At 37.1% G+C, this 24,090-nt stretch overlaps 1 protein-coding gene across 6 annotated transcripts in view; it reads right to left on the bottom strand.

Moving 5' to 3' along the window:
- Nucleotides 1-24,090, bottom strand: part of LOC129732508 (protein sickie-like) — a 477,819-nt gene that overhangs the window by 238,106 nt on the left and 215,623 nt on the right. For all 6 annotated transcript variants that reach the window (XM_055693445.1, XM_055693439.1, XM_055693442.1 and 3 more), the window contains 2 exons: nucleotides 20,757-20,883; nucleotides 20,568-20,676 (listed from right to left, as the gene is read on the bottom strand). In XM_055693445.1, the coding sequence (XP_055549420.1) occupies nucleotides 20,568-20,676; nucleotides 20,757-20,883 (236 nt within the window). The remainder of the gene's footprint in view (nucleotides 1-20,567; nucleotides 20,677-20,756; nucleotides 20,884-24,090) is intronic.

Here is a 24,090-nt window from a genome sequence, read left to right as displayed (position 1 = left end):
CTGGAGATGTGTGGTCTTCAACAAAAACGTGTGTTTTGTATGCCCAAATGCTTCTTTAGAACAACGTTTTCTTGTAAAATGTAACTAACAAAATTTAAGTACAAAAAACTAACTTTTAAGTAACTTTCATATATTATATTCTGTAACTTTGTACCCAATGAAGATAGGAATTTTATTTGTTTAGCAAAGTTTCATATTTTTGCACGTTATAAAACTTTGCCGAATGAACCATTCCTCTATCTCTTAACACAAAAAAATAGTATTTTTGATATATGAAAACCTACTGTAACGTATGCTCGCCGTACTCTAATATGGGTGGATTGGGACAAATGGAACCTAAAGGAATTTACAGCACTTCAGCATAACTTCAAGGAAAAGTATTGACGTCATGATTCCATTTGCCCCTTTTTAACGTATATGTTCTTGAAGTTATCGATAAAATAAGCTAAAACATGATATAACTTTATAAGGAAAAGTCCTGGAGATATATAACCTTTGTCAAAAATGTGTGTTTTGTGGGTCCTAACAATTCCTCCGAACAATACTTTCGTAAAAAATGCAACTAACAAAAGTACAAAAAACTAACTTTTAAGTAAGTTCCATGTAATATACTTTATAACTTTGTATCGAAAGAAGATAGGGTTTTCATTTGTTCAACAAAGTTTCATATTTTTGAATCTTTCACAACTTTGCTGAACAAACTATTCTTTTATCTATTAACACAAAAAAGTTATTTTTCTTTCTTAAGTACAGTAAACTTTTCATACTTTTCGACAATTTGCGATTATGCGGGTCATTCATACAAACAATTGTTTCGAAGACTTTTTCAAGCTAGGATGAAGGTAAAAGGTGCTATGGAATTAAGTTCCATTTTGCCATATTGGACCACTGTGCACTGTGGCGCGGGAGTGATGAATACAAAAGCCAGTCATTGAACAATGCTCTCTGCTGAGCAAATGCATGACGTGCAAAAAGTGTGCAAACGATACAAAATAGGTAATTAGTAAGGCCGAGTTATACGTCCTGCGGTGGTGTAACGAAAACGCATCTGATCGGAAATCAAAAGTTGTGGGTTCGGGTCCCACCTGCTGGACTATATTGTTTGAAAATTTTCTAATTGCCAATTTCCCCAGTTAGAGCAAGCGCACCGGTGAGTTGCCATTTGAGTTGCTATTTTCACAACGCTGGCCGTTGCTATTTTGGATAGCAACCGATTTTCGCACCGGTCGTTGCTAATGGGGATTACCAATTCCACTATTTCTTTTTCACACCGGCAGTTGCCAATTTCTGAAGACCGTCACTAGCCAGCGTTGGCAAAATGTTTGTTTGTGATGTATTTCGGATATTTTTTGCGGATCTAGTAATAACCAACTCATCCGTCAGTCAATCGTTTCCGGAATGATCTACGTTCTTTCTACTTCATAAAATGTTTCCTCCATTTCCCATAACTTTGTTTCCATTCTTCCAAGTTATTGATAACATAATTCTTTTGCAGATTTTTTTACTTGTGCGTACATAAATTTTATCATCCTTATATGTTTATTTAAAGAAATTCCGTAAAACTGGGCACGTCCCGCAACGTTGGCTTAAATGACTATTTTACTGAAAGCTGGCGAACTGTCATTAGTTGTATTCTGTATTTCATGCTGACTCGGTTCCCACAGTTTGCTATTATTATTTGAAAATTTGCCGCCAAAAAGAACTTAAATATAGAACGCGTAGGTAAATTGTTTTCGATTATTTGATTGATTCTAGTGATGAAGAAAGTGATTTCGCAAAACAAATTTCCTTATACGCGATTAAGAAAATGGTTTTTGGAAAGATTCGGGGCGACTCTCAGCCTAGTAAATACCCAAAAAAAAAAAAAACGCCATACGGAGGAAGGTGCTATCCAGCGTTTTAACAACGGTCTATACCGATGACCATTTCCAACGCCGCTTTCGAGTGCATCTTAGGTTGTTTTTGAAACAGCGGTAAAGGAGAAAAGTGGTTTTTTATACAACGACCGAACGAAACGGGAAAATAGTTGGTAATACTCCCGAGCAGATTTGCTTGAACCTTCCAGGTTTATTGAATAATATTGGCCAACCTGGTGAGGATTTGAGCTTTCCGCATCGTTTAGGTTGCAAACCAAAATGCCAACCAAAATGGTCATCTCAATAAAAAACCTATACAAAATGTTTACCTGCCCGAAAAAAACACCCTGTGCAAAATTTCAGCGCAATCGGATATAAAATTGAGTAGTGGTTCACGCCGACACTTGCGTCCTACGACGTGTTTAACAAGCGAGGCAAAACACTTCGTCTTCCGAGGCCGACCAATTGAGTCCGCATTCAAAACACTCATCATCTTCATAATATTATACAACAGTTTGACATTTCATCAAATAGCAACGATTCAGCTCGTTGCTATCGCGTTGCCAAATTTAATAACTCGCTACTACCCGAGGTGGGGATTGCTATTTCCCAAACCAACATAGCAACGCCCGGTGCGGTTGCCGCGTTACGGTGGGAGTTGCCAAACTAGCTTTAGAAACTTTTATTTAGCCACTGGTGGGCTTGCTCTCAGTACATTTTTCTATCGGCAACTCCACATTTACTGCTCGGAATAAAAATATAAATAGCTTGACTTGCATTATGATTAGTAAAATAAGAAATATAGTTTATAATGTGAGTTAGAGCTCAAAGTTCTAAGTTTTGAGCTTCAAATTTGAAAATCCAATTCACGAAATTTTGAAGTGAATTCTAAAATAGAAAATTAGAGAACATAAGGGCATCTTCAGCGGTGGTCCAAATCGTTGTTTTGTTCTATTTTTTTGGAACCAACTCAAATTCACTGCTGCACCGGTGGTGTAAATTTTGTTTTATACCAGATCAAAATTGAAAAAATTTGAAACTGGTATACGTTTTGGTCTATTTTTGTCACTTTTTGGAACAAGAAATAGATCGTTCTAAAACCCTTTGTACGCTGCCAACAGGTGGGTAAAATGTCATATTTTAATTGAATACCTCATTTTTAGCTATTTCCATATAAGCGTTTTGCTAGTGTTGGGGAATAAACAAAACAAAGATTTTTTATGACAATTCACAATTCATTTTTGTGACTTTTCTGAAGAAGAATATGAACAGGTTTGTCGTTTTTGGCTTCAAGGAAACCGACCAGCAAAAGGAGGTATACTGAAAGACCATAACCGTAGGTTCAACTACTTGGTTTGCAACCATCAGCCACCAGGATGACAAATATGTTGGCTATTTGTTAATCGCCTTAATTATAGTGGGACTAGAGAAGATCTTGAGAGGCCAGAAAAATGTTCCTCGAGGACACTGAACTGAAACGAAATGCCACCCCAGGCTTGTTTCAATATCCTCAAAACCCAACCCAAGTTTGAAGAACTGCAAGATTTTGAAGGATTGATGAGACGAAAAAGGAAGATGAACATCTACGCGATCAAATATTTTTCGCTTTCCTCCGAAGCCCTACTTGTAGCAGAAATTTTTCGATCATACCAATCCATCCTGAGAAATGTCACTGACGCTCGGATCAAACCGTCAAATCCATAAAGTCTTGTGGATATGAAGTGTCTTGCCGAAGTAATCGTTTAATGTGCGAAAAAATTATCGAATTTTCGTTTGTTAAATATTAAGTGCTTTTTATTATAACAAGTCTCATTAACTGATAGCATGGGGTATTGAATTGTTGACAGTGTGACAGATGTCAGCGGTTTAAAACAACAAGATATACAACACCGGTGCGGAGAACGACAAGTTGGTCTATTTTAGCTGGTTTTTTCAGGTTTCGCTGGTGTAAATCTAGTATAAAGTTGTTTCAAAAATAGACCACCGCTGAAGATGCCCTAATCCAAATTTAAAATCTCACTTTAAAGCTCGCAGAGATCAGAGACGAGTAGAAGCTATTTATTGTATGTTTTCAACTCTAAGACTAGAAACTAGAACTCAGCATCCTGGGTTAAAAGTTTAGAATTGACAAAATTCTGGAATATCTGAATCAAAATAAGATCGAATGGGGTATTTAAAATCATAGAATTATTACGTCAAATTTGGTTTGAAACGGTATACGGTAACAATATTGTTCGTATTTATCAAAAAATTTTCTGATTGGCTCGAGTAATTCCTGAGTGAAACAAAAAACAACATAAAACCACATCAGCAGTTCAATATCCTGTTGTACAACAATGTCAAATATTTTTCTTTTGTTAAAATAAATTGCCAGAGTTGACCCAGGAAAAACATCTTGAAACTATTCGACGTAAATAGTTATAAAACTCGTTACAGAATACTGGGCATTTTTTACGCGATACACCTAATATTTTGTATGCATCTTGTAGAATTTTTTCTCAGCTCTTAAATGCCGATCCCAAAATTACAATCGAAGGCTGCCAACTTCTTCAAAACAGTGTTTTTCTGGTTGAATCCAAGATGGTGGTAAATTCAAGATGGCGGCCAAAATTTAAGAGAATTTTTATGAAAGCCCTAGATGTTAACTAGACAATTACGGGCTGTTTGCAGAGCTTTTCGAAGCAAACTTTTTAGACGATGAAAGTACAAAATTGTCATCTCTCTAAACATTTGTTGACCCCTTAGCGAACCACCAACTGGAAATAATTTTATTTCAATTTTGAATTGTCCAAAGCTTTTAATCAAATTACTCAGAAAAAATGTAAATACCTCATGTGACCTGGTTTTAGCGAGAATCACAAATATGCAATGATTTTGACGTAGAATTATGCCTTACGGCAACATTATAGGGGTACATATTGAAAAACTAAAAACCATCGAGAGCGTCACGAAAATTGTCCACTTTCAAATGCTTAAAACTTAATCAGATTTTAACGAACCTTTTTGTTTTCACAATAATCGATTGGAAAATTAACTATGTATTCATCGGAAAGCGGAAAATTGGGATTTTGTGATGCTGGCTATTTCACTATTGAAAAATGTATAGTCTTATTTTGAACGCAAATTTTGACCAACTAGAGCTGAAAACAAGGCCTCACCAGCATATTACATGTTTTCTTCTTATCGACAACCCAAGACTCTCGAACAAATTTTAATATTTTTGCAGTTTTTTATTTATTATATATTCTTGAAATATTTAAGTTATATTCAAAAAAGAAATCAAAGTCACCGCAGTTTACGGTACCCGGAAATCGACCCAAGATGCTATTAAGAATTTCAGACGGTGACCGCCGGTTTCTTGAAAACAGTATGAAATGATTAAATACTACCTAATACACTACCCAGCGCGGTGAAGAAACATCAGACGCTATTTTTAAATCCAAGGTTGCAACTTCCGGTTTTCCGGAAATCTGCATAGAATAACAAAATAACACCCAATATGGATAATATCGGAATCAGAGTTATGTCCAGAGAATAAAAGTCGACTCCAAACGTTATTTTGGAATTCAAGATTGTGTCTTCTAGTTTACATAAAACAGCCTTAAGTGGCCGAGATCGATAACAGTCGGTTATGGAAGAAAGAAAGAAAGTACAAATCACAGTCGTTGTTGTCAAATACCGAGTTTACCTCTGCATCTCTAACGACTGTTACGGAAGGGAAGTATACTTTGTCACTGTGGTAAGTGACGGACTTTTATTCTTTTACTCTTCCATTTTCACGCTTATACAATAAGATTTTGTTTTACGCTTTTCTACGCGGCCTTTTTTACGTGGATTTAGGCATTAATGTATATAATATATAATATATAATATATAAATGAACTTGATATCGATGTTAACATTTTCGATCTGTACTGTACACTGTCACACAACCAAACACATTTACAACTGACTTCATCATATTTGCTTCCATTTTTTGTTCAAAGCAGTATATTTTCAAGAAAAAAGATAGTTATGAACATGTTATAAATATACATTTCAACAACAATTTGTAATGCATATTCAATTTTAACGTATTAATCAGATATATAACATCAATACGAGAGGATTAAAACTTAATGTTTCTCTTGCACTTTATTTATAACTTGTTTATGACTTGATGTTGTAAGTGTTATTTGGGATCGCCAATCATAATGGAGATTTTCCGGGGCCTTTTGTGCCCAAAACAGTATTCTCATTTGATCCTCTCTTGACGCGTTTTTTATTGAAGATAATTTTTTGGCTGCGCTCTGGGGCCGCGTCGGTTAGCCTAAAGCTGACAGCAATACTAATACACAGAATGCACATGGTGCGCACCTACACAGCGATAGAAGGTTTTTCGAACTCATTGAATACCTTCTATATTTTATTATATGTGGCTGTTTCATGACTCTCGGAAGCATTTTCCACGCTGTTTTAATTTTCTCTAGTGGCTTTTTCCTAGCCTCAGAAAGATTTTGAACTTAGTTCAGCATCATTTCTTTTTTACGGGTTCCTAACTTAAAATCCATTTTCAGCATTTTATGCAATCTGCAATCATTTTCTTATTTGGCTTCTTCTTGCCTGAAGAAACCTTTTTAACCATTTTAAGCTAAATTTGGGATCAATTTATTTATTTGACTTTAAGTGGAGTCTTTCGCCATTCATTTTCTCACTTCAGAGTGTATTTTCGCTATCCTTAGCTCAACATGTAAAAATTGTTTTCGATTTTAGTGGACTTTAAATGCATTTTTTCGTCATAGTGACCAGAACTGAAGAATTTGTTTTGTCTGTCTCGGGTTCCTTTAACATTTTTAACGCTCGATTTATTTTATTCATAGTCTCAATGAAGTAACAATGGGAAAGGCTGACTTGAGTTGACACCATCATTACCATTCTCAAATCGGAATAAAACCCACAAAAACATTTTTAAGTACGGTAGGTACACAAAAAATTACAATAGTATAAAACATACAGAATAACGAAAAAACAGTCAAGTATATTATAAACGAATAACAACAATGACACTAAATAAAACTAACCTAAGACATCGATTCTAAGGATTCTATCCCTAAATTGTTCCAGTGAAAAGTCGAACAAATGATAAACACTATTAAAAACATAGCACATCGCTTGTACCGGTTCATGCTTTTTATAGTGAGCACGATGAAACACGGGTCGTAAAATGTCTCGAGATCTAAATGGCCTAGACCCAACGGTCAAGTTTAACATCGATAGGAGTTCAGGAGTGTTGATTTTACACACTTATAGTTTGCTCAGAGTATCCATATAGTCCAGAGTAGTAAGCTGACTGGGTTTGGCCAAGGAAGTTGTTGTAGAGCAAATCTAATGGATCTACGTTGTACAGCTTCAATCCTGGACTTCCATATTTTTAAATGCTGAGTCAACAAAGACAGCGTCAAGAACTGAGCGCACTAATGAGAAATAGAGGGCTCGCAAGCAATATGGGTTACAAAAGTCCCTGGCCATTACTAGAGTAATATTTCTGGAAAGTAAGCTTAAAACCCAGTTCCACTCCTAGACCTCACATTAACTCTTTCGAGAGGACTATCTTCGATTTCATAGCTATACATGATTGGAGTTTTACGTCGAATTAAGTTTATAATTTACCATTTGGAAACACTTATGTTCAGGTAATCAATGCGGCACCATTATGCAAACCAGTTGATAAGAGTCTGTAGTTGCTCACAGTACTCTAGACACCGAAATTACGAAACAAACATCTTTAAAAAGAATAGGAAAAGTAATAACCCTAAGTTGCTTCCCTGTGGGACCCAAGACTTTTTGCAGAAGGTATGGGATTTAGTGGAACCAACATTCATTGAGAGGCTGCGATTTGAAATAAAGTGTAATAAATGAACGTGAAAATATTAACGTGAAACAGAACGGAACCCAAGCATGGGAGAACCGATGGCTTCCATTAATTTACAAACTAATGTGTTAATAATTTGATTTCATCGTGAAACCTTTAAAACGATTTTATCTTGCTATTTTTCAAATCACTATTTTTCTCTCTCGGTGTTGTTTATATTTTCGCGCCGTTAGCGACTAGAACATTTTCCACAAATACCGGCTCGTTAGAGTCGCGTAACCACGCAAACTAAGTATACTGTTTTCTTTACACTAATAAACATTGCTATCGTAACTACTTTCTGCAAAAAATCGGCCCAAATGGGCTAAGACTTGCTTTTCAAGTGTAGCGCTTCGAAAAATTCCGATTTTTGCTTTGTTCTAGTTTCAAGTGCGTGTGTCAATCTTCGTGCCCGTGTTGTCAGCACTGCCAAATTGTTATGATTCTGTTGAATTTTATGGCATCAAATATATTAAAAATTTGGTAACCATACCAATATAAACCCCATAGTAACCATCGCAATGTAAAATATTGCTTGGATTCCACCCTTTTTCACTTTAACTGTTTAATTAGGTATTTTATTTATCCTCAAGGGACAATTTGTGTTTTAGTTCAATATCGGATATAATGCTGATCGCATCTCTTTGTTACCCCTGACAGCGGGAATGCGTTCTACTGATAATACAGTGCAAAACTACTAATGTTGCCCGCTACCGCACAAAGACAACTTTTTAATAGAGTAAGTGCTACACAGCTCATAAATGCATATGTCCCATGTGGACTTTCATCTATTTTTAAATAAACCTTAGAAACTTTCTTACACCACGTGTTCTCTCGAAAAATCACAAGAAAAAGCTATATTCGTTGCTAAAATGATGAAAAAATATAAATTTTGGGCAGTCCCATGTTACAAATAAATAAACAGGCTCAGAGCTGAAAATAATTAGTAGAAGTTATAGTAACATTCATTAAATGACCATTTGAAGTGTTCTAATCGGAACACCGATAACCTTTTTTCATATAAAAGTATACTGCCATATAGGGTAACGGGGTCTTTTTGGCCAGCTTTGGGAAGTGTTCGCACAGTTCATTAAAAACAAACACATTTTTTCAATACCTACTCTATTATACCATTGTTAAAAGCTAAGTGTCTATTTTGATATACACCGTTCAACAATGCAATATATTGAAAAATATCCTAGAAATATCAAAATTTCTACGAAGTACTAAAAACATAATTTGGTCCACCAAATTTTTACTTTGGCCCACCTTTATATCTACAGACGTGTATGGAAATAGTTCGGACTAACTATATTTAAGATCATTATCGGTATTTTTAGAGCAAAAATAGTGGGTTTTGAGGAGACTATCCTTCTACTGTGAATTTCTGTAAATTTTAGGCATCAAAAAGTGAAAAGATTTGGCTTCTAGCGGTTTGACAGGCATTCTCAACCAACTTCATATCGTTAAATGTGATAAATTAAGAAGTAATCACCTGTAAATTGTCACAAGCTGCTTCTTTGTTCACGTGCAACGGCCGAACGGTAATCAAAGAGATGTCAAAACTTGGCATGGCCAAAATATGTTTGCTTTAGAAAGAGGTAAACATATTTCGGCCATGCGTTTACCCACATTTTCAACTTTTTCCAACATGTTAGAGTATACAAACTGTTTCTATGGCATTTTATTGATGTTACTACAACAACGAATTGTTTCAAGAGCATACATATTTGTTACAATAGCTTCCGGACGTTGACTTGTATATTACCACTACCTCTTGACTTTGGGTTGACTCAGCAATGACTTTGAATATGTATGAACTAATTCCAAAATAACACTAGCTAGAGCCAGTTTTTCGCCGAAAATTATAGTGTAGTATGATTCTTAGGTGTGTTATTCAATGTTGCATGCATAGTTTTCTAATATTCATTGAATTTATCAGATAAAATACCTAAAATGTACCCGGGTGGGCCAAAATATGCATGTGGGCCAAAATACCCCCGTTACCTTATATTTACTTTAGAGGAATGCATGTTTTAAATTTTTGTTTTTTGATTGAATCAATAGGAAGAAAAAAATGCAGTAGTTTACCTACGTCTACTGCGTTTTACTCAGTAGTATGTATTTGGCAGTGTGTCTCTTATACGTTTATGGGCAGTACAGCGCCTACCACAACTGGCGCTGCCACTATCGCTGTTTATACTCGCTGCAGCTACCACTATTGCTATCCGTTACCACTGCTACTGCTGCTATTTTTTGTAAGATTTGGACCACTGCGACCATTGTTTTGATGTTCTTTGGTATACCTCTTCTTTAGTCCAGGTACTCGTGGCAGACATATTTATGGAAGTGGTCGTCGTTGTCATGTTGCGCCCTTTCTCCCAATTTGGCACTGAATTTCGTATGAAATTGATTACCCCATTAGGATTTGCAGACCAGACCTCGAAAGGCTCCAAAGCTCTTTTTTCAAAGGCTCTTATTCTGCGCTGTATTAGTGCACTGCAGTGGCAGAGCAAATATTCTGCGGTTTCACATTTGAACGTCATATGACTGACCAATTTGTTTCAGTTGATACTTACTTGGACAGTGTCCTGTAAACAGACCGGTAATTGTTCTTAGTTCCTTTTTATTTAAACTAAGCAATTGCTGGTTTTTCTTCACGCTTGGTTTTATGAATCGTTTCGACTGGCGTAGCCCTACTGAGCATTTCCAGTTCTCTTGTATTGTCCGATGTTCCCAGATTTTCAATTCTGCTTTCAAGGCGCTTGATGACACCCCACAGAACGGTTCTGGGCCAATAAAACCGGTATATGGCCCCTGTCTAGCTAACGTATCGGCTTTTTCATTGCCTTCCACTCCGCAGTGACCAACAACCCAGTATAACCATACTTGATTCCTTTCTGCCAGTTTTTTCAGTGAAAGGGTGCACTCCCATACTAGCTTAGAGGTACAGTTGAAGGTTTCAGTGCGTTAAGTGCTGCTTGACTATCAGAAAAAATGCATATGTTAGCATGCCTGTATTTTCTAGCCTTTGTTTGACTTGCGCACATTCATGAATTGCAAATATTTCGGCCTGTGAGGACTGTCCTACTCGCTACCCAGAACTAATATGACTGGTTTAGGCAGAAGCAGGCTCTTATAAAGACCAAATAGTACTTTCCCGATCTATCAGGTATATAATTCTACCGACCGTGCGTGGGAAAGTAAGCACTGAGCGACCAATCAGAGGTCGAATTCTGTGATCGAACTGATTGAAAAACAAAGGAAATCCAGAGTTTTAATCTACATCCCTATGCAGCCGAACTTTCTGAGAGACGTAGTTGTACGTCGAAAGCCTTGTTTCACCATAAGTATCTTTAGAAGACTGAATTCTAGATCATTCTCTGTTTGGTATTCTAAAATCATGGACTGAGCCAATTGGATATAATTTTCTTGTTTGATTATTTCTGGCCTGTAGCAAGATTTTCACTATTCTTCAGTTTTCAAAAGCACAAAAATATTGGACATAATATCGCAAGGATGATTCAAATAACTAACATCTCTTCAATTTTTTATTATTTTATTCAATAGTGTATATCAATAACGAGAAAAAAAATTTAAGGCAGTTATTAGACCAACATCCGTACACAAAAAAATTCATCTGAAAATTTTACCACTGGAATCCATTCCCAATATTATCGCCACGTTTCCGTTCCTATAATTTCTTGGGAAATTCTTTGTTTTTTTTTTCATCGTGAAAATTGTCTGTGGAAAACTTTTTCGAATCATATACATATCACACCACAGAAAATACTTCATGGGTAGAATTGTCACGAAGTCAAAATGAATTAAAACGCAAAACATGCAATTTTTTTGTTTTCAGTCTATATTCTGGTTCATCACAGAAACAAGAACTAAAAAACTCGTTACGACAGGTTATTTCTGATGGGAATCCTACTGACGCCGGTACATTGGTAATGTTGGCAAAGAAAACAAGATTTTCTGCATCCAAATGGACATCCTCAACTTTGAACAACTATAGCTCTTTTTAGAGACATCCTAGCCTTTCAGTGTCTTCTGCAAAGTTGTTAGGCATCTAAAATACTGTACTTTACCATAATGTAGTGCATTATTAGATCATTATTTAGATCTCTAGAAAGGTAAATGCAAAAATTTATTTCATGTTGGCAGCCGAGCGGTGCAGACGGCCGGAGCGGAGCGTGCTCAGTTACGGGGTACTTAAGTTCTGTTTTTCGTATTACGTTATCATAAATTCCATCAATTAAGAAAAACAAAACTATTTCGTGATGACATTCATGGTTATTGATTTTTTAAATGAAGTTGACTCATTTTTCTTATAGCAATTCTGCACCCCTGGCAGAAAATAGCCAAACTCGGCGGAAATCGGGCGTGAGTATTACCATTATCGACAACATAAACAATATAAACGGTTCCTTAAGGACCACTGAAGAATTTGATGGAAAACTCATCTGCTATTTTTTGTAACAAATGTTGTCAGTTAACGGTGCAACAGAATATTCTATCGAATATTCAGCACATGCTAGATTATGAATCGTCACTAATGCAACTTAAACTCGCCAATCAAATCCCACAGAGTCCATTAACATCCACTTTCCGGCAGCTGCAAACCAGCAGACACATACTTTCAATACCGAAACATGCATTTCTCATAATCCTCCCGTAACGCCCAGATTTTACCGGCAAACTACAACAAATTTTAAGTACTCCCGAACACGGCAGCGGCCGGAAACGGTCATAATTCACACCACGCCGCCCCATTAGCAGTCTCCCGGTGGAATTGCACCGGTCCCGATTGGACCGACATGCGGTGCCAGCTTTCCATTGTTACTTTCATTCATAAAACGAAACACACTTTTAGAAACACATTTACCATCGTTATTTACACTTCACAGAGGTTCAATTTCTTCAGCCGCAGTGGTAATAGAAAACCACCCCTTATTTGTAATAACCGAAGTGTCCCTTTGCATTTCACCCCCGCGCTAACGGACACCAACAAGGGCTAGTTGCAGGTTTACCAAGCCAGCAGGCATCATCGAAACTAGAAACAAACTCCTGCGAGGTTCCAGGCTGACACCCTCTGGTCGTCGGAACCAGTTATCTGTTGTTTCCAGAACGCACACTAACAAACACAGCAGCGCAGCCATAACACTTTCGCTTTCCACCCAGCCTGGCAGGATGCGAATCTTGTTGCGTGGAAGCCAGACTTTGGTTTGGTACAGCCAAACAAAAGGCGGCAGCAGCAGCACATGCGACATGATTTACGCACTTTTCCCGCACAGTCGTTACTCTTGCTTCCTGAAGGCGTCGGAATAGGGTTATCTAGCAGAAAGTTTTGTATCGGTTTTTGACACGTTGACAGTTTAGATGACACGTAGAATGATTTCACTTTACAGTGCAATTTTATTACAAGCGAATGGAAAAAAATGTCACACCTATCAATATCAGCCACTGAATTAAATACGGTTCGGAGCACCCCTATTCGAGAACCGCTCGAGCGTAAATCCGCTGTTCTAAACCGTTAAACGCGGAACCCCTTCGAATGTTCTAATTCATATGCCACTTGGCTAGCTAGCTAGAACATTTTCGGTGATTCGCTTCGATCGGAACTTGCAGATGGTGTCCCGGCGAAAACAGAACAAACAAAGAAAGGAAGTTTGTAAGCGATTCTAAATGGGTTCTAGGTTAGATTTATGAGTCGCCGTCTGGAAAGTATCGATTTTTCGCCGCTTCGATATGCGTATCGATTTCCGTTCCGCTTCCGATGGGTTGCGAATTGGGGTTGGGTTCTCTGTACTAGTTTGTCTTCATTATTGCCGTCACCTTTCCCCAGTGGACTTCCGGTGAAGGCAGGAAAGTGCGTGACTCCGGTTGCTCAAGCAAGATTAAACGCACATTGCATGAAGGGTGTTGCTTGCAGCTTCTTAAGATTGATGGTAAACAACGAAGAAGGGACACGTGCCCTAAGACCCAAGGACTTGTAAAATTATGTACTGCCTGCGAAGAAAGTGAAATGCCTAACTTCGCTTCAGGGTTGATTTGTTTGTTTGCACCCAGGCCTAATCCCTTCTCGTGTCTAACCAGGAACAAGTTGTGCGTGGTTGTTGCGGTTTAGAATGAATAATTGAAGATTTGAGGGCGGCTTTTCTTGGGTGTGCTCTTTCCACCAGCTGCGAAGATTGATGATCGTCGGTGGCTGCAATAAATCAATTTTATTTACTCTTTGCTGCGTCCCAAGTGTAAAGAAAACTGACTCCAATTACACTCAAGTTGCCATTGTCTTAAGTTTTGTGGTCCAACTAAAAGCAGAGCGTCATTTAAAATTCTTTTCTCTGACAAATGTGTGAAAAACTTCATTTCATTTATGATCATCATCTAACGTGGAGAGAAAAATAACTAGCCCAAAACAAAAGCGATTCCATTCGTCACCCATAATTGTGAGAAAAGATTCCATTTTACTTGTAACAATGCATCATCATCGTCAACATCATCAGCATTAGTAGCAGTAGCAGCGGCAGCAGTAACGAGGAACGGCTTTTTATCGTGCCGAAGAATGCCAACCCCTCGTTTTTGGTTTTATTTTGACTGCCGTTCGAATGTAAACACCGCGTGCGCCGTCAGTTAACATAGAAAAAGTTTGGCTCTGCTGGAAAGAAAGAAGACAAAAAAACGAGAAGGGAGTTGTGCAAATCTTCTCCCTAGTTTGGGAACCGTTCGAGATTAATTTTCAAGCAAAATAACGGAGCTTGAACCAGCTTGTTTACTGAAAATGGGTTTTATTTTAAGCATGGTAATCAATTTTCAGTGAATTTTTGTGACTTCAAAATATGAAGAATGAGTTTCTGTTAAAATCATATTAGTAGTACGAGTAGTATCTGTACAGTCTTTGGCGTTTTTCAATCGGGTTAGAATTTTTAAATACTTCCTCTTTGTATAATTACTTTCAATAAAAAAAAATATGAATAATGTTTTCCCGGATGAGACAGCCAGTGAGAAATCTCGTTTCAAGATTGTGTTAGAATAACAAAACTTTGATCTAGAACATTGAAATTCATTAGTAACAAAAGATGGAGCTGAAATTGTACGCATTCAAAATAAAGCTGAATTTAGAAGAGAAAAAAGCCTGATTATGCAAATTTTACTAGATTCATATTGTTCCAAATTTTTTCGCCCTATTTTCATAACGATAGTGCGAAAACTAAAAAAAAAAATAAAATTTTAGCTTTTCAACCATGCTTGTGAATTTTGGTGCCGCAATATAAAAATGATTCTTAATTGAGTTCAGAACAGCGGAAAGGCGCTCTAAAATGTCAGATAAAACGAGAGAAAATAAAACAAAAATATTCCAAGTTGATCTTGAAAAAAACGCATCTAAAGTCCAAGAAAAATCAAATAGAAATAAAGTTCATTAATGCCCGAGCAGGCAAAAAAGATAATCCTAGATTAAGGTCGATTTAATGAAAAAATGTATACTAAAGGTCAGAACCAAAAAATAATTCCACATTCTCGATTAAGTTCAGAGTAGCTAAATTATCATTGAAAAAGCGAGGCCATGAAAAAACTCAAGTTGAACTCACTTTAACTTCAAGCTCAATGAAGAAATTGATTTAATTTAAAATAACAAAAAAAAAAAAAAACGTAGGTCAGAAAAAGCCAAATGAAAATTATTTCAAAATGAGCTCAGAATAGCACAGAACGCTTCCAAAGACTAGGAAAGACAAAATAAAAATGAACGATCGCGACTCAGGCACAAAATAATGAATGAGGAATTCCGAAGACAAGAAAAATCCGATAAATGATCTCACATAGGCGAAAAAATGTTTTGAAAGACTAGAAAATTGAATTGAGAATAGTGAAATTTTAAAAATTAGCAATGACACCAGCATTGCAATAACATTACTTTGAAATAACACAAAACTTATAGTCAGAAGTCACAAAAACTTGGAATAATTATAGGCCAAATAAAATAGGTTCTAAATAACTTCTTATGAAAGGGGCAAAAAACTGATACATGAATTAAACAATAATAATAATTATATATAATCACCTAAAAGTACTACAAAACCAAGAACAACATAGAAAATATTAGTGGTACGAATATGATGCATAAAATACTTAGAAGTGACTCAATTCCATGAAAATACTACCATAAATCATGCGAAAGTAACTCACCAAAAATCATGCGAAAGTAACTCAAAAAAGTTTAATGCCAAAAAAAAACACAAAAGGCACAAAAAATTTATTCCAACATGCCTCAAAAGTTGTGTAGAATGACTCTGAAAAAATTCAACATCAATGTGTATGTGAAAACTTTTCTAGATCCCACTGTCTGGCAGTGATATAATGAAAAAAAGTTGCAATCATCTTTCATTTCTACAACTATCTTAGTTTCGAGATTTAGAAGGTGTTAGCGCTACCGACCTTCCAAAGACCCTTTTCAGAATGACTGAGTACTTGCAGTACATTCCGGAGTAATTTTCCATTCGGTAAGCCCCGCCTCAAAATAATATTAGATTCTTAGAGATTTTATTATTATTTTCAGACTTTCAATTCATTTGATACATTTATATCAAGAAAAAAAAACCCGTGTTTAATAGCGTGTTAAATTTATTGACTAGAGAAAAAAGGTAAAAAGACATTTATTTGCAATGCATTTGCTCTATTTACGGTGGAAACAGCAGCACTGAGCACTGGACCTGCACACAAGCTTTCATGCAAGCCTTAATGCGGGAAGCAAATGGCGCTCCTTTTGATTGCCACATTCTATGTACGAAGTACAATTTTGGAAGTTACAAAAAGATCACTTTTCAACTATCTCCCGCATGTGCACTATACTTATCTTTAGAGCAGCATCATTTTAGTGTTCACCTCCACTATCAAACGTGATTCCGTAGTCCCAATCACACCACTATAATTAGTTTTATTTTACGAGCCGATGCAGGATTGACTGTGCAAAGTTCACAGTGAATTTTATGAATTTAACATCAATGACACAAAAAACGAAGATAAACAAAATGTCACAAAAAATTAACAAAAAGAAAAAAATGGTACACAAGATTAACAAAGAAACGACACAAAACAAACTCAAGATACCACAGACAATTGTACGAGAGATATCCAGGAGTGGGGGAAAGAAGCATGTAGAAAATGGCCTTTGAATAATGAAGAGAATAAAAGTATTCAAATTAATTTAAAAAAAAGGAAACGAAATTACAAGTAAGGTTAAATTTACAAAAGTTAGAATAAACGGCACCAAAATGACATCAAAATACAGCAAATCTTATGTCAAAATAATAGAAAAGTTACTCTCAAAAGTAATAAAAAGAATAGATACATATAATTGCACAAAAATTCCATTAAATAAAAATGTCACTGAAATGATGCATATGACGAAAAATTATATCCAAATAACATAAAAATTGCATAAAATAGGCGTCTGACTGTTTCATGCAAATAACATTAAAACGAACATAAAAATAATACGAAAGGGAATATAAAGGTAATTCCAGCATGGTTCCAAAATTTGACGACCTAAAAATAATACAAAACTGCTCAAAAGAGACATAAAAATATGTAAAAAACACGAAAAGAAACAAAAATGACTAAAACGAAACATTACAATAAAAACTACTGAGAAATGGCATCAAAGTTCAATAAATATCATGTCAAAATAACATTCAAGTTCGTCTGAAAAGTCATAATAAGAATAGATATTTATAGCTGGGATGTTACGGATGCGATTTATTAGACATCGTAGATGCGGGTGTGGATACGGATATGTGATTACGGATGCAGATGTAGATGCGGATGTCAATTTTCATGCATGATATCCGTAGCATCTCTTGTGTTCTATTTTGCTTATTTCACATGGCCATGTCCCTACCCAGTGCAAAAGTTATTTGGGCGAGCAGTAAATTCCCTGAATATCAATATCAATATTCAAAGTGACTTTTTCGAAGTCAGTCTGAAAATCAAATCGGGCACTAGAGGGTTAAATGATGCAACATGAACAAAATGAACTACTTAGATGCGAAGTAACTCTGGCTGAAACCGTCCTACTGGTGGCACAAGGTCTTTGAAAAAGAATATTTTTTTGTCTGAATAATTAAAATAAGTGCAAAAATGGTCGTTATTATACAGGTTTCGTTCCTTGTGTGTTATTTGTATGATTCCTGTACAACTCTTCGACAATTTTAAGTTTCTTTTTTGGGTCTGATTTGTATAATTTTTATATATTTTTTGTGTATCTTTATTGCTCATTCGTTTTGATATTTCTGTGCTACTTTTGTTTCTGTTTAGCCGTGCGTCATGCATTGAACTGTTCGAAGCTTGATTTCAGAAAGTGACCTGAATGGCAAAGTGAACTCGATGCTTACCCAATTTTTTGAAAGTATCTTGAAGTATTTCGTTTTTGAAGTATTAAGTTGTAAACTTGCTCAAAGACGCGATGCTTTTTATAGAATCCAAGATGGCGGCCACTTTTTTCTACCTTATGTGAAAGCTCTATCATTCCTTCAAAACGACCTGCTTGTTGGAGGTGGGGGTTTAACGACAAATTCAAGAGAAAAAGAGTAATAAAGTATCGAGAATTCCTGAAAATATCGCTTTTCTAAAAACCGTTGGACCTTTTGGTACCCGAGTGTTCCATCAATATGAACTAGCCAGAGTAGTTTTCTCCTTTTTCACTACTTCCAATCATTTACACACAAAAACATTTTTTTTTAAAGACCTCCTGTCACCAGTGGGACATTCGAGAAGTTTTCATTAGAGTGCCTATAAATATAACAAGAGTTGCGCCGTGTCATCCAAAGTAACGCTGGTAGCACTGGTAACACTGAACATCCTTTCTCTCTTCCCGCACGAGTCTAATAGGTTGTTTGCTCAATTGGAATGACACTGACAGATGATAGAATGAAACAAATGATTTTTAATTGAAAGCGAAGATCAACAGTATAACTATCGCCTGATAATTTCCATTTGAAAATCTGTTTGTTATGTCCTGGCATTATAAAAATGTCACCCACAATTATGCGAAAGTGACATAAAAATGACACGAAAATTAGATAAAAATGTAGGTAAAAACGTTTTTTGAATGATACAAAATATGTACAAAGTGACTCAAAAATAAATACAAAAATGACACAAGAATGACATCCGAATGACACTAAAACGACGTGAAATACTATACACTGACCTCTCAGTGACCTACGACAGAGTTAATCATAAAATACTGCTTCTGAAATTCGATGAATTTATCAGTTGGTTTAGCTCCCATTTCTCGGAAAGACGGTTTTATGTCGAGATCAGATTCGAATCATTTGTAAGCTTCTCTAACATTTAAGGCGTTCCAGAAGGAAACAATTTCGATCTACTTTTTTTTTACAAACGTACAAGAGTGGCAAAAATTAGCCTGAAAATTTCATGAAAACGCTTAAAGCTGATACCAAAAGGACACAAAAATAGGGAATCAAAAAAAGATAAGAATGACACCCAAATGATGCAGAAACAATACAAAAGCTAAAACTCAGATGTTTCACACAACACAAGAAAATACTTATACGATAGTGTTACAGAAAAGTCATCAAAACGAAAGCAAAATTTTTAAATAATTATTTGTTTCGAAAAAAGAATTCAAAAAAAAAATATTAGAAAACCGCACCAATAACATACTTATGATCCTGTTAAAATGATTCAAACTCATGTTAACATGTTGTGCAAGAGTAATTCGAAAAAAGGCTGTTCCGGTAATTTCGTAATGATTGTTTTTAATCATTACTAAACTCATTAGCACCAATTGGCTGATATACATCTCATTCTTTAAAAACTTGATTGATGTTACAATCACTCAAATAAATCGAATTTGGTAATTGCTTATTTATCACACCCTCCGGTAGAAAAACAAACCATTTTATCTGCTTATCGAATTTCAGCTTCACTTCAGAACAGAAACACCTTCCACGTTCATTTCACGCTTTATCTTTTTGCTCGGTCCTTCCTGATTAGCTTCCCAAACTCTTCCCGGGTTCAACTGTAAGCGCTAAGCCCCCTCCGGGCTTTCACCGGTACACACACAGAACTCGATTACTTTTGATGTTGTCCTTTTCCTTGTCGCTGTGGTCTTCAAACAAAACGGCCATAGCCACAGCTACAGCAAAGTTTCTCCCCCATACGGGGGACAAGGTGACGAAACGCAGCTGTTTGACGTTTGATTCTACCGTAAATGCAGTTACTATCTGTTTAGAGGCTGCTGTCGGGGATGGGAAATCCTATAAACGATTCCTTATGCATTCAAGCTGATTCCCGCTGATTTTGATGGGTCTGCTTTTGCTACGTTTTTTGGGGGAGAACTTTTCTCCCCCAAGGATTCTGGCAGTGAATCCAATATGGTATTGAGCGTTAAGACATACCGTGCGTAAAGAGAGGGGACAGGGAAAACATTATCGATGCGTCTGGGGATCAAATTATCCAGATCTAGGGGAGCAACGGCAGTTTTGGTCATTATAGGTTCATTGTTTGAGTAAATTGGAATTCATTGTTGATAGGAATGGAGCACTTGAGCAACTTGACAAGTAAATTCCAATTCCCCCACCTTGGCTGCCTTGGATCAACAGATTACTTATTTGCGAAGCAAATGGATGGCTAGGAAGATTAGATTTTTGGTAATAAAGTGGCTTTAGTAAACAATTTCCCGAATTCTGTTATCCCTCGACGGTTGAAAGTTGAAATGCTACTCGAATAATGGGCCCCATTCGAGTAAGCACAGACACCCACCTAATTAATTTTCAGAATAATCGAGTACTTACCGATTGGTCATGTCGGCTGGTGGTGCATGAATTTCGACTTTCGTTGTTTGCTGGTGATGAATGTAGGCAACTGGCGCTGCCTTCTGTCGGATCGGCTGTTTATATCGACCTGTAAGCAGAGACACAAACCACAGAAGATGAGTGGTGAATTTGCTCGGTTTTAGCGATCGGGTGGAAAACTGTACTTACTTAGAGCAAAAAATAGAAGCAACACTGCTTTCAGCCGTCCACTGGAGATGTCGTTTGCGGTGATGGAATCGAGTCCGCCAACCTGATGCTGTCTCAGAACGTTGAGACAGGAGTTGACGTTGTCGTACTGGAATGAAGAGGAAATGAAACTTCATGAAGTTTGGGTGTCAGTGGGTGTAAAGTTGAAATAATTAATCAATAACAATGTGCTGTGCACAGGAAGTATGTCTGTATAAATAATTGTGTCATTAAGTTTACGAATGTATGAAATCCACACAAGAAGTTTTGTTCGAACTCTAGCTGGTTTCTGAAAAATGTTGATAGATATGTAAAGACCGGAATAGGTGTAACACTGCTCGAAAATATCGAATAAAAGTAGTAAATTTTAAACACTTTTTTGACTATCTTCCAAGTAAACATCACTCAGCACAAGGCAGTGTGAAACTAATGAACTACCGATAAAGCTTTGCTACCGATTTGGTCAGCAAATAAATTGTTTGCGATTAAATAATTACGACAAAAGTGGCGTAAACCGACGCCACGACCACACGCAGTACCAGTTTGGAGTGCTGGTTAAATGTTTGTCAATTTTGGGAAAAAGTGTGCTGCCAGCTTTAATCAACTTTTATTGCTCTGCGGTCCGAGGTTGACTCATCCGTCATTAAATCAATCAAATGGCTCATGAAATGAGCCGCGGCGTTCCGGTAGCAATCATAGTCAAACACGATGATTATCGTCAGCTCAACTTTCAAGCGCTGGATAAAGTCAATCAGAAGCAATTTGCCTCGCAAGTGCAAAAAAAGTAGTGTTAGCAGCTGCCGGCCGCTCATTACAACTAAGTTTATGACTTAAAGTTGTAGTCACTCGTGAAAAGTTTCGAGCTAAGTACGATGCAATATAAAATGTTTAGGTAGTTAAACTTTCATAGCCGAGATAAGTGCAGAAAAACAATCTCATTTTGATGACAGTCGTAATATTTCCACCATCAGTTTTTTGTCCCTGATCATCTTCCGGCCATCAGCTAATAATGGCGAAATGACTTTTCGGGAAGTTCCGAGTTCGAAACCCACATTTGTCAATTATCGGCTGTGAAATTCTTAAATCAATAAAATCGCTCAACAAGAAACTGGTTAATGGCTCCGAATGCGGACAAGGACGGACGTGGATCCGCGCCGTAAGTGGATGCTGCAAAATGAGCTTTTTAATTACCCTTCATGGTGAAGTGGAGTTTGCCAGAGAGGAGTAAAACAAAAAGCACGAACCCTTTCGCGCTGTTGATTCACTTGCCCTACCGTCGATGAGAGTAACTTCAATTCTACACCATCAGTGATCAGATGGATCACTTCTATGGTATCTCGACGGTGCAGAAGTGAACCCTAATATAAAAGAAATGTTTTCTGTGTTATTTTTCTCGCGAATTATAGCGCGAAAGATTTTCGCTTGTCGACATCAAACTGGACACATTTTACGACTGACGGATGGCAGTTGATGGTTGTTTTTTCTCCTCTCGTTCGGTGTCCCTGAAAGATTACTGTGTTAACAGGTCAAGTGCGTTGACGTTTCCCCTCCTTCCTGTGTGACGCCAAACACACTCTAACTGTTAAAAAACCTTTCAGCGTCATCGGTCAATTACAACCTATTGCCGGTCGCCCGATCGGATGATTAAAACGGCCGCATGAACAAATACGCGGAACTCCGAGCCGCGCAATAAGTTTTCAATTAGTTGCATGCCCAAATGAATCCAAGTAGACAACGGTCATTTGCTTAATTTTGCCTCCGACTCTGAAGTCATGCCGCTTGAAAGACCAGCCAGCTGCGATCGCCGCCTACTGTTGCTACTGCTGTGCTGTGCCCCATCCAATTAAGGGTGGAAAAGAAATTCGGTTGCCTGATTCGTCGGTTTGTACGGTTTATCAATACGTGCCGGGTCGAGTCCGCATTACACGCACGTACCGAAAAGTGGCGGAAAGGCTGTCAACAAATTGCACGTTTGTCGTGTGGACCCGTTGTTTTGTTTGTGACCCCGTTGTACCTCTTCCTGAGGTCGCCGGTTTTCGCAGGTCGAAATGATTCCTCTTATTTGCACACCAATGACTGATTATTGGGCGAAGTGTGGGCGGTACCCACATTGAGTCAACGGAACTTACCCAATTGGGAGTGCACTTTCTCGGAAATGAATTGCTAGAGTGCGAATCGCGATGTGTCATCAATTTCCGTGATACATTCTCACTTTGAAAATGAATCCAGTCCAATGAGAATTACTCAAGCTTGGCGTTTGACACGGGCGTTCATTTAAATAGGCAGTTTATGACATATTTTGACTCTGCCCGGCTATTTTTGGCTTGAGTGAATCAAGTTGGCCCCTCCAAATCGTGATATTTTTTTCTGAAGTTTGGTTTTTAGTATTCTCTAAATTTTGTATTTTCAAGTTCTAGATAAATCCTAGTCTTCTGTATGTAGGTAATTTTAAATCCCAGGAATGGATCTCAGGATAAGATTAGGGATTTCCCTCCTAAATTCGTTCCATAATCCAAAATTTCATGCAAATTGGAGACCAGAGATTAGAGTCAAAACTTGACTCAAAAGTCCAGTTACCGGTTCAGTCCGGAATCTTGAGTCCAGTTGAGAATCAAATCTAAAATTGAATAAAAAGTGCCGAAATCAAAGGCTTTTACATTAAGTGAAAATTGATTTTATTATAGTTGTCAATAGCCATAGTAAGGAGTGCAGTGCACATTCCAGAATATAGTCTAGTTCATCCAGAGTTCAGTTTGAACGGCAGTCTATAGTCCTGGTTTTAGACCGGATTCCTGCCCAAAGCTTAACTCAAAGTCCAGTTGCGTTTAGTCTAATGTTTCAATAATCCAGTCCATTTCTTAGTCCAGAATCGAAAGTCGAATTCTGAGTTTCGTTCACAACGAAGGCCAGCGTTAAATACTATTTTAGTATGGAAATCGGAACTCAAATTAAAGACTAAAGTTAGTTTCAGGGCTTCGATTTTGCTTCAATGTTCAGATTTCAATCCAACCTAGATGGAATTACAATGCAGAACCTACTTTAAAACCCAGTTTACATGATAATACATGATCCATTGCAGATCCTACAGTTAGCTCCACAGTTCAGAGTTCAATGTAGAATCCAGAGCCCAGTTAAGAGTTTGATCCAAGGAAGCTGTTCGGAAGTTCTCAAAAAACTGTTCGGAGTCCATTTTCGATTCTTAATCCAGAATTTCATGCAAGTTTAAACGCCAGCCCATGATTTATATTTCAGTTCAGAGCTCAGGCTGGAACCCAGTTCAAAGTTCAGTGTAGAGTTTACTGCAAAATCCAAAGTA

This window comes from Wyeomyia smithii, chromosome 3, assembly GCF_029784165.1.
Source record: "Wyeomyia smithii strain HCP4-BCI-WySm-NY-G18 chromosome 3, ASM2978416v1, whole genome shotgun sequence".
NCBI lineage: Eukaryota > Metazoa > Arthropoda > Insecta > Diptera > Culicidae > Wyeomyia > Wyeomyia smithii.
This window is presented reverse-complemented; position numbering and strand designations above follow the sequence as displayed.